The sequence below is a fragment of the Piliocolobus tephrosceles genome, chromosome 11, assembly GCF_002776525.5.
Source record: "Piliocolobus tephrosceles isolate RC106 chromosome 11, ASM277652v3, whole genome shotgun sequence".
Taxonomy (NCBI): Eukaryota; Metazoa; Chordata; class Mammalia; order Primates; family Cercopithecidae; genus Piliocolobus; species Piliocolobus tephrosceles.
Window position 1 is genome coordinate 60,411,360 of NC_045444.1, and position 16,951 is coordinate 60,428,310.

The window sequence follows — 16,951 nt, forward strand, 5'->3', positions numbered from 1 at the left end:
TCCCAGCACATTGGGAGGCCGAGGCGGGTGGATCACCTGAGGTCAGGAGTTTGGGACCAGCCTGACTAATATGGTGAAACCCCGTCTCTACTAAAAATACAAAAATTAGCCAGGCGTGGTGGTGTGTGACTGTAGTCCCAGCTACTGGGGAGGCTGAGACACGCGAATTGCTTGAACCCGGGAGGTGGAGGTTACAGTGCACCAAGATTGCACCACTGCACTCCACCCTGGGTAACAGAGCGAGACTCTGTGACAATAAATAAATAAATAAACAAACAAAACATTTTTAGCTGGGGACCATACAAAAACAGGTGGTGGGCCAGATTTGGCCTATGGAATATAGTTTGCCCAAACCTGACTTACATCATTAATCTGGATTCAAACAGGCCTCCTTTAGTTCATTTTATTGATGGTGCTTGCCTGATAGAATATTGTTAAATTAACTTATGTATGTGCTTAGTTTGCTAGTTAGGGCCTTCCTTCAGTTGTTACTTTTTTCTATATTCTCAGGTCCAAGGAAGTTTTAGAATTTAACAAAAGTGTATACTCACAATAAGACTTATAAACAAAAATCTAATTAATAATTTTACAAGTGAGTTTGTTGACTGTGATTCAAATTCTTCATTTGACAAGTACTCATGATATTCAAAATAGTTCAAGGAAGTTTCCCTAAAACAAAACATTCAGGATACATGCTACAAAGGCATGTAGCAGTTTCTTTATGTTTAAAGATCAGGCTGGCTCACGCCAGTAATCCCAGCACTGTGGGAGGCAGAGGCGGGTGAATCACCTGAGCTCAGGAGTTCAAGACCAGCCTGGGCCACATGGCAAAACCCCATTTCTACTAAAAATACAAAAATTAGCCGGGCATGGTGGCAGGCACCTATAGTCCTAGCTACTCTGGAGGCTCAAGTGGCAGAATGGCTTAAACACAGGAGGCAGTGGTTGCAGTGAGCTGAGATCATGCCGCTGCACTCCAGCCTGGATGATAGAGCAAGACTCTGTCTCAAATAAATAAAAATAAAATGAAAAAGATCGTACTTGTTTCTGGAATAGAGCTTGTAAAAAGTTCTGGTTCATTTATTGGTTCTGGACTCTCCTCAAAAGCAGTATTTCCAGGCTCCACCGCTTTGTGGCTCTGAGACTGATCAAAACCTTCATAGCTTCCTGCTTGGGTAGTCCGGTTCATGCACATGAGTGATATGCCAGCTATCAGGATGCTGCAGAACAGGGTGACTGCTGTGGTGATCATCTGCCGACATGAAAAAAAGGTACCAGGCCACTTTTCACAACTTCATCTTGATAATCTTAGGGCACATGTTTTGTTTTTGTTTGTTTTTTTTTTTGAGATGGAGTCTTGCTCCGTTGCCCAGGCTGGAGTGCAGCCACGCGATCTCAGCTCACTGCAACCTCTTCCTCCCAGGTTCATGCCATTCTCCTGCCTCAGTCACCCGAGTAGCTGGGACTACAGGCACCCGCTACCACGCCCAGCTAATTTTTTGTATTTTTAGTAGAGATGGGGTCTCACCATGTTAGCCAGGATGGTCTCAATTTCCTGCGTGATCCGCCCACCTCGGCCTCCCAAAGTGCTAGGATTACAGGCGTGAGCCACCGCGCCGGGCCATCTTAGGGCACATTTTTGATGGACAATGTATCTCCACAGTTTTAAATACTCTAGAACAGTGGCACTTTTAAAAAGGTAAGTATATGTAAGGAATATAAGTTACTTGGAGAGAAATTAGGGTTTGCTTGTAATCACACAGGTTTTTAGATGCTTCTTTCATTATATAGCAACTGGTTACCAACACAGCCACTGGTTTCCTTTACAAGGTATCTAAACGATTTCTCTCAGATGTTTTCTTTACTTCTAAGTTTCTGCTCACTTTCACGTATAGTTCATGCATACTTCAGTCACTATGATGTTTTTATGGTAATTATATTAAAAATAATTATAGCTAATATTTATTGAGCACTAGTAAGATGCCAAGACTAGTCTAAATCTTTTATATGTATAATCTTATTTATTCTCACAAAAATGCAATAAAATCCAAAACTGCAAAACAGAAAAAAAAGAGTAAGAAATCAAAATTATGTGGAGAAGTTTTTTAAAAACACACACCTTTGTACTCTACCCCTAAAGAATTCTGCAGGTCCCACAAGCCACCTACTCTATAGCTTTTCAAGCATACTTTTCCTAGATACATTTTGTCCTGAAATTTATATTTATACAGGATTAAGAGTCAAGAATTTGACCTTTATTATCACTGCTAACTTATTAAATGGTTTTAAATTAATCACTCTTTTCTCCAGCAGAGGAAACACAATTCCTAAGTATGATTGAGAACATTCAATGAGTTTTAAGCAGTTAGAAATCTTCAGCTAAAAATGGACTTAGACATGTAAAATGTTAATGTTCTAGGTGAGACAAAGTGATATAGAATCACCAATCTGATATGCAATAAATTGAAATAGATTTTCAAAGTTAATTTTAATGTAAGTCTAGCAAGGCACATTAACAAGCTAAAAGGAGACATTCACAAGAACAGAACTGCCAATAAACTCTTCCCACCTGTTCTTTTCCATAAAAGAAGGCTGAGTCAATGCTATCTCCATTGTGTTTTCCAGTTATCAAAAGAACACCAACAAGGAGAGCAGGAATTCTGCAATCACAAGGGTTATTGGGAGAGAAAAAGAAAGGATGAATAGTAATTGTGTATATGGAAAGGTCTAAGCAAACAGAGAACTACCAACTTACCCCCAGCCAGATATTATGATGATTCCAACAGGAATTTGTACCCTCTCTCGCTTTTTCAAAAGAAACAAAGAAATTGCTAGAAGGCCTAAGAATAAGAAGATTGAAAGAGAGACAGTTACTCAACATTGATCAAACTTCATGAAACTTTATTTCCTTTTTATTTTTTTAAACCAAGCTTATTTCATAGTAGTCTGTGATTTTTGCTTTAGAATTTATTCCTTCTAAATAAATGCTATTCTCAATATTTTGAAGCAAGTTTTAATTCAAAATCATTCATTGTTTCCCTCATATATTGTTTCTTTACTCAATTCTTTTTATCTGTGAGGATTTGTTTTATTTTCTCTCTGGTTTTGTTTGTTTGTTTGTTTGTTCTTTTGGATAGAGTCTCGCTCTGTTGCCCAGGCTGGAGTGCAGAGGTGTGATCACAACTCCCTGCAGCCTTGACCTCCAGGGTTCAAGTGATCCTTCCACCTCAGCCTCCTGAGTAGCTGGGACCACAGCCACATGCCACCATGCCTGGCTAAATATTTTTTTTTGTAGAGACAGAGTCACGGTATGTTGCCCTAGCTGGTCTTAAACTCCTGAGCTCAGTGGGTCCTCCCACCTCTGCCTCCCAAAGTGCTGGGATTACAGGCATGAGTCATTGTGTGTGAAGAAGTATTTCTTTCCAAAAGCCCTGATCATTTTATTGTTTTGACCCATGTGTTTGGAATTTAAGTATAATTGAAAAACATTTTTTTTTCTTTAGACAGAGTCTTACTCTGTTGCCCAGGCTGGAGTTCAGTGGCATGATCTTGGTTCACAGCAACCTCTGCCTCCTGGGTTCAAGCAATTTTCATGCCTTAGCCAAATGAGTAGTTAGGATTACAGATGTGCACCACCACATCAGGCTAATTTTGTATTTTTAGTAGAGATGGGCTTCACCATGTTGCCCATGCTGGTGTTGAACTCTTGGCCTCAAGTGATCCACCTACCTTGGCCTCCCAAAGTTCTGGAATTATAGGCATGAGCCACTGGGTCCAGCTGAAAAACATTTTCTAACTGAATACAGAACAATTCTAAAAATAAAAACACCCCCCTCTTCTGGTGCTAAGAAGTATGGGCAACTCTTACCCAGGTTATGTTTTTAGAAAACGTCCTAAGTGTAATGATAGTGCTTAATACAAACACACACTGAATTTAATACAAGCACAAATGTTTTGAAGTTCTTGAACTTTCCTTACAACTTATATGTAATTATGTATACAAGTAACATTTTATCTAATAAATTCTACATAGTTATAGGATCTTAGAACTTTAAAGTTGAAAGGGACCTCTATTTTAAATTAGCACCTTCATTTTATAGATGTGGAAATGAGGGTTTGCCCAAGTCATACAGCCAGCAGAGGGCAGAGTGGGACTAGAAACCTAGCCTCTTGACACAAGCTAAATTATTTGTTTCTTGAATCAGTTTCTCAAACTCCGATTTGTGGACCCCTAGGGTGCCTAAGACATATTCTTCAGGATCTGGGAATTTCTACGAGAAATTTTAAATCTTTCTTTTTTCCAATGGTAGTCAGCTGTGTATCCACCTTGTAACCACCATGCAGTCTCACGATTTCAGAATTTACATTGGGTTTATTTTAATTTTATTTTAGAGATGGGGGTCTCACTCTGTTGCCCAGGTTGGGGTGCAGTGGCACAAACATAGCTCAAAATTCTGGGCTCAAGGGATCCTCCTGCCTCAGCCTCCTGAGTAGCTGGGACTACAGGCATGTAGTCCAGCATGCCCAGCTAATTTTCACATTTTTTTATAGAGAGAGGGTCTTACTATGTTGCCCAGGCTAGTCTCGAACTCCTGAACTCAAGCAATCCTCCTGCCTGGATCTCCCAAAGTGTTGGGATTACAGGCATGAGCCACTGTGCCTGGCCAGAGCTTACAATGGATTTTATATTAAGTTTGAGTCAAGTGAAGGCCAAATGATATTACAACACACAGTCCAAATGAAGTGGTAGTTTGAAGAAAGAATATCAGTGAGAAAACAAGGTCAAAACCCCACATATGGAAGTAAAGGCAAGGCAAAAAAGCCATAGCAGTGAGTTCCATTTTATGTTTCAAGCTATGCTTTACAATAGCAAAACAAGATCCTTTGTCGTGTTAATTAATGTTGCTAATTAGAATTACTGGGTTTGTAGTTTTGCTTGAATAGAATCTGTGAGTTTGCTTTGGTTTTAGAATTGCATATTAGCTGTATATAAAGAATACATACCTAGATTTAAGATTTGTACAGATAAAATAACACTGTGCTAGATTTAATATAAATTGATATAAATTGACATCGAGGTCCTTGAGAATTGGTTTTCTTTACCACTGTTCTTCCCTCAATCCATTTGTACACTGTATAGTTGCAGTGCCAGGGAAACAAGTTACCAATCACGAAAGGGTACCATCTGTGTTACAATAGCAAAAGCAGTCTTTAAAATTCTAATGTGCATCACTCCTGCCTTGTGAAAAGAACTATATACAAACAGGCAGAATCCAGCTAGCCCTGGATCTCTCACTGAAGAAGCTGTGAGAGCTCCTACCTAAATCAGTCTAATTTTTTGGGCCTATTTCTCAGTTTGCAAAATGAAGGATTTAAATTAGACCAGTGTTTCCTAAGGTGTAGAGATTATAGGTGTCACAAAGGTGAAAACGTTTTGACTGGTTAAGCGTTTATTTTAAAGTGTATTTGAAAAAAAAATAATTAACAAATGAAACCTGGGATTTTATTGATATAAGGCTCAACTGATTAAAGTTCTTTTAAAAAGTAAATCAATTTTAAGGAAAAAAGAACAAGTAGTATGCAGTTATGGCAAAAATTGTGAGGATGGTATGAAAATGAGTAAAACTAAAAATGATTGAATGGGATGACTTAAAATGACATTTTCAGGTCTAAAATTCTGTCATAGCATAATAATCTGATGGTTAAAGGGCACCTTTATTGGGTTTTGGGAATTCAGAACAACTTCTTTGAATAGACTTTGGCATGCATGCTTGAAGAGGGTTTCAGAGATACTTAGGACATTTTAATTGATTGATCTAGTTGCTGCTCTCTTATTCTGATTATAAAGTTAACCTGAAAAAACCTAGTTATTAGAGATCAAGTTGGTCCATCGATATTTTGAAATATAAACTCTTAGGCTCTTTTAATTTGACATTGCATAAAAACCCATGCTATGCAAGATGTACTTGCCTTTAAGAAGCACAAACCATCTTCTGTTTGTGCTGAATTTTTCATTCCGTGATTCCTCACCACATTGTTGCTTCACTTCAAAAGGCTGTTGACTGAGATGGGACCTGCTTTTGATCCTGAAGGCATGAAATCAAAGGGCCATCCTTTGCAGTCACTTCCTGACACCTGCCTCCTACCATTCTACTATTTCCTTTTATGTGCCATTTTACAGGTTCAAATTTGTAGGATGAATACAAAAGAGCCACACAGAATTTTTCACAAATGTACCAGAATGTATGCATCCATATAAATATTATACTTCAAAATAGCAATGTGCTACAACATTTTGAATATCCTTTTTGGAGCCAGTTGAAATGAGAAACAGTCTTTCTCACTGGGTCCTTTTCTATTTCCATGCCCTTTTATTCCCTAGTTTTCTTGTTCTCTTATTACCTCTAATCCTTCTATTTAATAACTAACATAGTTCCATTTGTTTAGTGCCTACCATGTACCAGACATAAATACTCATATCTCATTTTTGTCCTCAAAATAACTCTGTAAGGTGCTGTAACCTAGTTTTACAGATGAGGAAACTGAGGCTTCAAAAGTTAAGTAATTTGCATGAGGCAAAGCCAGAATTTCCCTGTTCAGCAGGATTCGATAGTGAGCTCTGGAACACACCTCATGCATCTTGCCCATTCCCTCCTTTCTCCATCTGCCTCCAGTATCTTCCCTCTTGTCTCCAAAAGGGAGCAGCACTGACAGCAGCCTAGAGCCACAGGTCCTGGGGAAAAGGACCATATGACTAGACAAGGCCCGGGCGCGGTGGCTCAAGCCTGTAATCCCAGCACTTTGGGAGGCCGAGACGGGCGGATCACGAGGTCAGGAGAGCGAGACCATCCTGGCTAACGCGGTGAAACCCCGTCTCTACTAAAAAATACAAAAAAACTAGCCGGGCGAGGTGGCGGGCGCCTGTAGTCCCAGCTACTCAGGAGGCTGAGGCAGGAGAATGGCGTAAACCTGGGAGGCGGAGCTTGTAGTGAGCTGAGATCCGACCACTGCACTCCAGCCTGGGCGACAGAGCAAGATTCCCTCTCAAAAACAAACAAACAAACAAACAAAACAAAACAAAACAAAACAAAAAAAACCAAGACAAGGCCCTAGGCCCAGGCAGGACTAGACTACATTAGGAAACGGAACTCAGCTTTGCCGACGGCCTCTGTGGGTGGGCTGATCTGCCTCAGGGCATGCCTTGATCCTGTACAACCAGACTTCAAATAGATCACTAGAAGCTCAGGTTATTAGGAATGGGGTGGGGTGGGGAACAGACCTCAATTTTCATTCATAATCCAACTCACCTGTCCACAGGTAGGTGCTATAGAGGGAGCTGTACAATAGAACAAACACCAAAATTTGTCCAACAAAATTTTTTTCTTTAACAAAATTCCATATCATCATTCCAGCACAGACAATAGACTAAGGAAAAAATTATTAAAAGACTTTGTAAATAGCTAAGAAAACCATATAATTCAATACCGCAACAGAAAATTCCAATTAAGCCAGCCATATTCATCTTTCATTCACAGCAAATATAATTATTCATTTAAAATTTTTTGTGAATAATTTTCAAGTATTACACACGACTTATATTAAAACTTCAAACTTTATGTTAAAAATCCAGTTTATACCAGAGCCTTTGACAATATACATATTCAATTCAAACAGATGACTACATTCTAAATGTTAATCTTACACCTGTATTTAGTAATGGCTTATATTAAAATTGCTAAAGTTCTTTCTATTATAATTTGAGACATGCAAAGATTAATTAGAAAAATAAGATTGTGAAAGTTCAATTATTAATGATTAAATTGTTTCTATTAAAAAATGCAAAGTTATCATCAAATGCCATTATTAGCCTCAACTTTAGATAGTTTAAGACATTTTGCAATATTAAATATGTTAGGCATCTACTAATTGTAATCAAACTGTAATTGACTGCATTTGGTAATACTTCTGACTTCATAACTGGAAAAACCTAGCAAAGTTATTTTCTCCTCTACAGTAGAATAATCCATTAGAAAAGCATAGTTCTAAATACCAGTAGTTTTACTAACCTGAGCAATGAGTAAATTAGTTGTAAGCATATGAGGAAGCTGTTTATACTTCTTACTCAAAAGAAGAATAGCCAGAGACCAGACCTTGAAGACAAAACGTTCGAAAGTTATTCATGTTTCTTAATCTTTACAATTACTTATTAAATAACACAATGATTAGCCTCTTTAAATAACCTTCTTTGTCCTGGTTCAGAAAGAATTTCCAATATTTTACTTAATCTGTCTAGTTCCAAAAAGGTAAATTATTATAACCAATGTAAAATAACAAGCATGGAGAGATCCCATAATAAATTAACTCTCCAAAAATTACAGGGTCTTTAAGAACTAATGCGGCCAGGAATTGTGGCTTATGCCTGTAATCTTAGAACTCTGGGAGGCCAAGGTGGGTGGATCACCCGAGATCAGGAGTTTGAGACCAGCCTGGCCAACATGGTGAAACCCTGTCTCTACTAAAAATACAAAAATTAACCGGGTGTGGTGGCGGGTGTCTGTAATCCCAGCTATTTGGGAGGCTAAGGCAGAAGAATTGCTTGAACCTGGGAGGCGGAGGTTGCAGTGAGCCAAGACTGCGGTCTAGCCTGGGTGACAGAGCAAGACTCCATCTCAAAAAACAAAAAAAAACAAAAAACTAAAGCCTTGGCCAGGTGCAGTGGTTCACACCTGTAATCCCAGCACTTTGGGAGGCTCAGACAGGGAGATCACTTGAGGTTAGGAGTTCGAGACCAGCCTGACCAACATGGCGAAACCCCACCTCTACTGGGTGTGGTAGTGCATGCCTGTAATCCCAGCTGCTTGGGAGACTAAGGAAGGAGAACTGCTTGGACCCAGGAGGCAGAAGTTGCAGCGAGCCAAGCCGAGATCATGTCACTGTACTCCAGCCTGGGCAATAGAGGGAGGCTCTGTCTCAACAAAAAAGAACTAATCCCTTGACCAGGGCCATGTTCTAACTATGCCTACCTTCCGTGTCTGGGGTGGGACACAGGGTCACAGACAACTATTTAAGCTTTAGTGGGAGATAGTTATAATAATGCACTATTCTAAGTTTTCTTCCTTTCCCATCTCCACCATATTGTCTCATGGGATATCTGAATGGCAGGCTGTTTTACTTCAAACAACACGTACCACCCACCTTTAAGATTAATCATCTGACATTCCTCATTTTTATTCTTTTTGTGTGTGTGAGACAGAGTCTCACAGAAGTGCAGTGGTGTGATCTCGGCTCACTGAAACCTCCGCCTCCCAGACTCAAGTGACTCTTGTGCCTCAGCCACCCAGGTAGCTGGGATTACAGACGCACACCACCATGCCTAACTAATTTTATATTTTTAGTAGAGATGGGGATTCTCCACATTGGCCAGGCTGGTCTTGAACTCCTGGCCTCAAGTGATCTGCCTGCCTCTGCCTCCCACAGTGCTGGGATTACAGGCGTGAGCCACGGTGCCAGACCACATTCCTCATATTTTAAAGGATTGGGCTTCCATTCTACCTACATAGTGGCCAGGTAAGTATCCTGACTGATTTCCTTCTTTCCTTATTGCCAACTGAAATGCATATGGTCTCTTTCCCCAAACTGCCCTGTTATGAATAGGTGTAGCAGATTTTAAGAATATGTGACAGAGGTAGAATTTCTTTAAAATTAATCACACATTTATTTGTTACCAATATACATATTCATCCCCCACCTCCTTTCCTTTAACTGTACACATTGTCTTTTTTTTTCAGCCAGAATATCTGTAGTTTTACTAACATGAATTCAATAGGCCATTTGATCTGTAAAATACTCTCTAGCTGTTATATACTTAATTATTTAATTTTAGTTAGACATATTGAGTTTGAGAAGTAACCAAAAGTTTCCTTAACATTAAATAGGCCATTGGACTTGAACTCAAAGATACCTTCTGACCCCATGATTCTAGAACAGCTAGGAATTCTATAGTGATTCATCATTTGCAGAATGCTTTTTACATATATTATTTCATTTAGTCCCTTAAAAATCCCGTGGAAATATGTGAAATTATTGTCATTATTTTATGCTGGAAAACAGAAGTTTAGAGAGGGTAAGGTAACTCCACAGGGACATGCAGCTAGTTTGTGAGAGGGCCAGGAATAAAATCCAGGTCTGACGAAATCTCATGTCTTGTCTGCTGTACAACTCTAACTCCCAAAAGGAAAGACAAAACTCAGTTAATCAGAAAGATGATATTATATTTTACGGGCAGGCTTTAGCTTTCTTTATTTCATAAGCAACTAGATTTTTAAATCCCTTTCTATCAACAATCTATTCTCAAAACTCACTCTGTGGTTTCCATTCATTTTGGCATGCAAGGTACTTACCAAGGAGATCAGGCTGACAATACTTATATCAAAACTAACATTCTGGATGGCATATGCCAACGGCTTAGGGTCCATAGTGGGAAAGGTCAGTAACCAGGCAGAAACGTACATGATGGGAGCAGACACAAACGTGCTTATCACCATCCCTGAGGTTATCTGCAAAAATGAAATTAAATGGAGGAGTTACAATCTCAATTAAACGATATTTTAAACTTTAAATAACCATGGCACACTAAAGCATTCTACAATAAAAATGAGACACAGTAAAGATATTATAAAATCCAGCATGTTATCCAATACCATACTTCCCCTTTCTGAGAATCCTTAATAGAAAATACAATTAAGTTACCTTGGTTCCTCTTCTAATCTATGCTTAATTTATATTCATGCATAATAAATACTAGAAATTCCACTGTTGATGGTTAGTTATCCTCTAGGTTCTAGAAAGTAAAATATAGCAATGATATAAATAAACCTATTTCACAAACTATACAGCAAAAAAAAAGGAATTCAGAAAAAGAAAATTACCATGCAAATATTTATTTTACAGATTAAATAACAGAATTGACCTCCATTAAACAACTTAGTTCCTTCGTATTATATTTAAAAATCATTTACTCTGATGCTGTAGATACCACGTACAATACATTTAGACACTGTTAATAATTTGGTGTCGGTTTTATCTATCTGCTGCAGTTGATTATGTGGTATTTTGCATCTGGTGCTTGAAATTATCAATGAATAAAATAGGCATTTTTTCTTCAAAATGTCAAAGTTACCCTTCTGTAAATAAATTTTAGGTTTCTGTATAAGTACAGAAATAAAATAGTTAAAACTAAAAAAAACTAATAAAAAAAGTCATGGCTGACTAAAGACCCCAGATTAAATGACTGTTGTTATATTATGTTACATGATGCCTATTTCCTTATAATGAGAAAGCTTTAGACACCAAATTCTCATAAAAAATAGTGTTGCTTGCTCTATCACCCAGGCTGGAGTGCAGTGGTACTATCTTAGCTCACTGCAACCTCTGCCTCCTAGGTTCAGACAAATCTTGTGCCTCAGCCACCCGAGTAACTGGGATTACAGGCCTCTACCACCACATCCAGCTTAATTTTTGTATTTTTAGTAGAGACAGGGTTTCACCATGTTGGCCAGGCTGGTCTTGAACTCCTGGCCTCAAGTGATCTGCCCACCTCAGCCTCCCAAAGTGCGGGGCCTCATAAAGAACAATCTTGCTTTCTATGTTTAGAAATTAAAAATGAGCTGGGCATGGTGGCTTATGCCTGTAATCCCAGCACTTTGGGAGGCCAAGGCAGAAGGCAGGAGTTTGAAATCAGCCTGGGGCAACATAGTGAGACTTCCGTCGTCTCTATTTTTTCATTTTTAAAAAATAATTTTAAAAAATTAAAAATGAATTTTAAAGTTTTTTTCTACTAAACACACAATCAAACTTAGAAAGTACTATAAACATACAATTTCTACTTCCATGTTGAACTGTGTTGCAAAGATAGCCACTCCTGGTGCTACAGGAAAGACGCCATACAGAAATGCATAATTTGATAAACTTGTATGGTTCACCACATTGTCGCCTTTGTCCAAGAGTTCCACCATTTCTCTGCACAGAAGTGGCAGCACCAGACTGAAGAAAAAAGAAAAACATCATTTACTTGATATGAAACCATGGTGGTCCCCAGTAGCAGGCTGCTCTGGTGAATTTGGCACCAGGTTCTCCTGCCCAGAAGGTATGTCTATTTGCATGCACACATTCTATGCATGTCTACTCGGGCACATTTTGTTGAAAGAATCAAGAATTCAACGTGAAGTCATTTAAAGTGTAACAATATTCTGGAAATACCTCATACATCAGGGATTAGGAGGGAAAAAAAGATTTTTTTGATTCTACAAATAATTTTTTTTTTGTCAAAAGATCATAAAAGTTGCAATTCTAGCTACTTTCTTGCTTCCTCTTTCGGTTTACTGAAATGTTCAAAGAAAGAAAGAAGGCTGACAATCTGCATAAAAGCTTCTTTCAAGAGAATTACTAAACTCTTTCTCTTTCTTTCAAAGTATTCTAGAGAGAGGGAAACTCCTTTTTTGAAAGAAAAAAAAAAAAAGCTGAACTTTATCATGATTAGGGGTTGAAATGGTTCAGTTAATAACAACATTGCTTAATAAGATTCTAAAATACTGCCGGGCGTGGTGGCTCAAGCCTGTATTCCCAGCACTTTGGGAGGCCAAGGCAGGTGGATCATGAGGTCAGGAGTTCAAGACCAGCCTGGCCAATATGGTGAAACCCCGTCTCTACTAAAGATACAAAAAATTAGCCAGGCATGGTGGTACGTGCCTATAATCCCAGCTACTCGGGAAGCTGAGGCTGGAGAATCACTTGAACCCGGGAGGTGGAGGTTGCAATGAGCTGAGATCATGCCATTGTATTCCAGCCTGGGTGACAGAGCAAGAGTCCAGCTCAAAAAAAAAAAGATTCTAAAATTCTGTAGAAAAATAGGTATCTTCAAGTAGCTCTTCATCTTTGTAAATCCAAAAAAAAAAAAAAATTAGCAAAGGAACTAAAACAACTGAGATGGAGCAGAAAACTAGTGAAATGCAGACCTGTTGAAGAGCCAATTATTAAACAAATCCTTCAGGATTCCATAGAAACTGCAAATCCACAGTAGCTGAGCAAATGGGGCTCTCCTTTAAAATCAGCAAGACCAAGATCGGTAACATTTTCACGGCAGCACCTAGCAAGGCGCTCTGGGATGGAGTAAAGAACTACTTTTATCTGTATTTTTTTAATTAAAAAACTTAAATATCTAATAAGTATCAAAGACCCCCTGAAAATCTTTAAAATTAGAATATTTAAATTTTACTGATAAGCAGAAGTTGATAATACCATTATTGTTAAAACTATACTTATTACTTCAGCAATACTAATACTTTGTTCTGAAGAGCATGACATCGCCATAAATAATTTTCAGTATTTATATTCATTATTATTATTATGAAAATATAAATATTAGGTTACGTTGCGCTGGTCTCATGAATATAACTGTCTATACATGAGGGGAATGCCATAGTTAAGTATGCCTTAAGTACTTTGGGATAATCTTGCAGTAAAATTATGTCACCTGCACTATCAAGTACAACTCCATGGCTAATGGACCAAGTAAGCTGAAGAACTATTAACTAAGAAATTGAGGCTGGGCACGGTGGCTCATGCCTGTAATCCCAGCACTTTGGGAGGCCGAGGTGGACAGATCACCTGAGGTCAGCAGTCTTGAGACCAGCCTGGCCAACACGGTGAAATCCCGTCTCTACTAAAAATACAAAAATCAGCCAGTTGTGGTGGCAGGCACCTGTAATCCCAGCTACTTGGGAGGCTGAGGCAGGAGAACTGCTTGAACCTGGGAGGCGGAGATTGCAGTGAGCCAAGATTGCGCCACTGCACTCCAGCCTGGGTGACAGAGCAAGACTCTGTTTCAAACAAAAACAACAAGAACAACAAGAACAACAACAAAGAGTTGGTGAGTACTTTTCATTTGGCAAGCCAGGATCATATGGCTGATAATAATCATTCATATTGACTTAGCTATATTTAGAAAGTTTGGCCAACCTCAGAACTACAAAATGCTTTTCCCAAATTCATGAAAAAAAGTTTGTGTTAGAAATTATTGTTCTGGTTGTTACTAAGATGCTTTTGTCTTTAGGATCTTTATGGATTGGGAAAAGTCAGAAATGCTGCAAAATTTATTTCAAAATACTGTCAAACTGGGACATGAGGAGATACTGAGTAAATTTTACATAAAAGCTGAAGGGAAACCCATCATCTTTATCCTCTGACAGTAAAATGGAAAGAATAAGCTACAAGGAATAAGGAAATGACTTTTCTCAATACACCAGCATCACATTTTCCTTTATCTCACAACTATTCTACAGGGAGGGGTTATTAATAGTCAAAGGGTAAAATGGTTGCAGACATGCCGCTGACGAATTGGCTAAATACGGCTTTCAAAAAGTACAATTCTAAAGTTAAATAAGTGATACTTACAGTTTAGCTGTGATGAGAAGAATTAGTACAACAAATGCTGACTTCTTCAGTCTCTTTATTTTTCCTACCATCGTGAGACCAAGGTAAAATAGGGCTGATCCAGAAAAAGAATTTCCAAGTCCATCAAGAAAATTTTCGACATATACAGGTACCTTTCGATCAAGAATAAAATTGAAGGCAATGCCAATGAAGACCATAAATACTATTGGGTTCTGTAATACACGCAGGAGTCCAAGTCCCACAATTTTTACTTTATTTTGAGAAGCATTTTGAGTGTCTTTCCACTTTTGGATTTCACAGAAGATAAACCCTATAGGGTTTAACATCATAAGAGATATTGGTGCCACCAAATAAATGTACTGGAGATATTCTGGGTATGTAGTTTGATATAAAGCTTCAACTGCAAAATAAGAATATTGATTTTTAAATGATGACCACAGAAATATAGATATGTGTTATATATATAACATTTTCTGTACTTTATAGCAATGATAAATCTGAAATTTTCAAAATGACTCAAATAGCCTATTTTGGAAAAGTACATTTTAGTAATAAATCTGAAAAAAAGAAAAATGTAATAAATATCATATAGTTTATAAAATGATAACCAAGTTTACACATTATTTTTAAACCTAATTTTTAACCATCTAAGGGTTAAAATTAGTCTCCAAAAATGGGCAGAATTGTAGAATTTTTAGAAGAAACAATTCAAAGTAAAAATCTAGGGACAAACTAAACATTTAAGTAGTAATAGCAAAAATGTGTTTATTGGTATCCATGGAGAGAGCAGTTTTACTGGAGTGGTAAGAGAAAGAAGTCAGATCACAGAGGGTTGAGGAGAGAGTAGGAATTATTTAAGGAACTAAAAAGGAGCACAGATGTGACGGAGTCCACGCTGTGTAAGAAAAGAAATGAAGATGGGAGATGTTTGGAGGCCTCTAGGAATTAGGGGCAGTTGGAAGTGCAGGAGTTCAGAGTAAAACAGGTAATGAGCTACTCAGTTAAATATTTTCCAGATGACAAGGTCCAGAATGTGGCTATGGGACTTAGTGGCTGAAATGGACTAAAGGAAAACATCACTGGAGATGAGGAGGTCAAGGAAATGACGGGGCAGAGAATTTCATGGTAGTTCACAAGATAATGACAAAACTTGGGATAAAGGTGAATGAGGGGGAATGCCCAGAATGAGGTCAGCAGGTTAACAGCAGACAGGATGAGTGGTCTAGCCAGAAAGCATGAACCTCAAAGTAGTTTTTAACAACAGAGCAGAGGGATAGTCTAGCAATGGTCCGCAATAGCTGTGAGGATGCCAGTCCTACTTTCCATTGCTCATGTGGCAATGGGAAAATAAACAATCTCCATTTGAGAGGAATGAAAACGAAAGAATGCCTTCAAAGAAGACCAGTGGAGATACTTAAGGAGTAGAGATAGAAAGGTGGATCTTACAATGTTTGGGAGGGAAATACAGTAGAGTCACATCAACGCACATTTAATTAACACAAATTCAACCATACCCTCTTGGGAAAACAAAAGCTTCATTCCCGCCCCCAACCCACACACCCGCATAGCATGTTTCCAAGTGCAAACAAATTATTTCAACTGCTGTTCATTGAAAAACAATGCTGGCTAAAAAAATCTGGCTGTGTTACACTTATGAAAAATGGTACAATAGAGACAAAGTATGCGTGCTGTATTTGGTGAGCATTTTCAACAGTTTGAGTATACAAGACGACTTTAGGACCTAACCACTGAGTAAGATGCGTTTTTTTATCTCATGAGGGAGGTGAGTGAGTGGGATCAGACTTCTAGCAGTTTCTTGGTAGATGTGAGGGTTGGTGACCTAATCTTGAGTTCATTAGAACAACTTAGGGCCTTTTAGTAAACAAACTGGTCTCCAGCCATTTTTGGCAATGGGTCCTGAAATTATACAATCTAATGCAAACAAAGGCTGATTTATAATTGATTTGAAGCTGAGAAAGATAAAAAAGAACAGCCACAATCGCTCACAAGGAAAGAAGCAACCATGTGAAAACATGTAAAAGATTAGGTTTCTCAATTTACACCAAGATAAAGTGATACAGGCAGGAAAATACACTTGTTTACTTACTCAGGATATGTAAGTTCAGTTAATGTCATGCACATGTCCCATTAAAGTTATATAACTAGATTATATAACCTTTAGAAGGTCACGTTTTTCTTAAAAGCTAAAACCTATTTTTTAACAGATTCAATCCCGATTTTCTCAGCTAAGTAAATTCAAGATCTATAATATCTCCAAAATGAAGCAGTGGCTAAAAAATATTTGATTACATAAAATTTTATAAGTTCTTTCCACTGATTTCCAAATTAGATATGCTAGTTATATAAGTTAGTGGTTTTCTTTCAGGTTTCATAGGTTTCATCTTTTAAACAAAAAGCAGCACTTTTGATAACTATTTTTAGATAGCTATATTTCTGATTCTCTTGAGATATTTTATCTCAAGAGAAAGAAATTCAGACC

General features: G+C 38.1%; 1 protein-coding gene across 2 annotated transcripts in view; it reads right to left on the reverse strand.

Moving 5' to 3' along the window:
• The window catches only part of GPR155 (G protein-coupled receptor 155), a 54,016-nt gene that overhangs the window by 25,536 nt on the left and 11,529 nt on the right, over nucleotides 1-16,951 (reverse strand). For both annotated transcript variants that reach the window (XM_023186012.2, XM_023186013.2), the window contains 8 exons: nucleotides 14,452-14,851; nucleotides 11,877-12,042; nucleotides 10,401-10,556; nucleotides 8,067-8,150; nucleotides 7,308-7,425; nucleotides 2,756-2,840; nucleotides 2,570-2,660; nucleotides 1,042-1,252 (listed from right to left, as the gene is read on the reverse strand). In XM_023186012.2, the coding sequence (XP_023041780.1) occupies nucleotides 1,042-1,252; nucleotides 2,570-2,660; nucleotides 2,756-2,840; nucleotides 7,308-7,425; nucleotides 8,067-8,150; nucleotides 10,401-10,556; nucleotides 11,877-12,042; nucleotides 14,452-14,851 (1,311 nt within the window). The remainder of the gene's footprint in view (nucleotides 1-1,041; nucleotides 1,253-2,569; nucleotides 2,661-2,755; nucleotides 2,841-7,307; nucleotides 7,426-8,066; nucleotides 8,151-10,400; nucleotides 10,557-11,876; nucleotides 12,043-14,451; nucleotides 14,852-16,951) is intronic.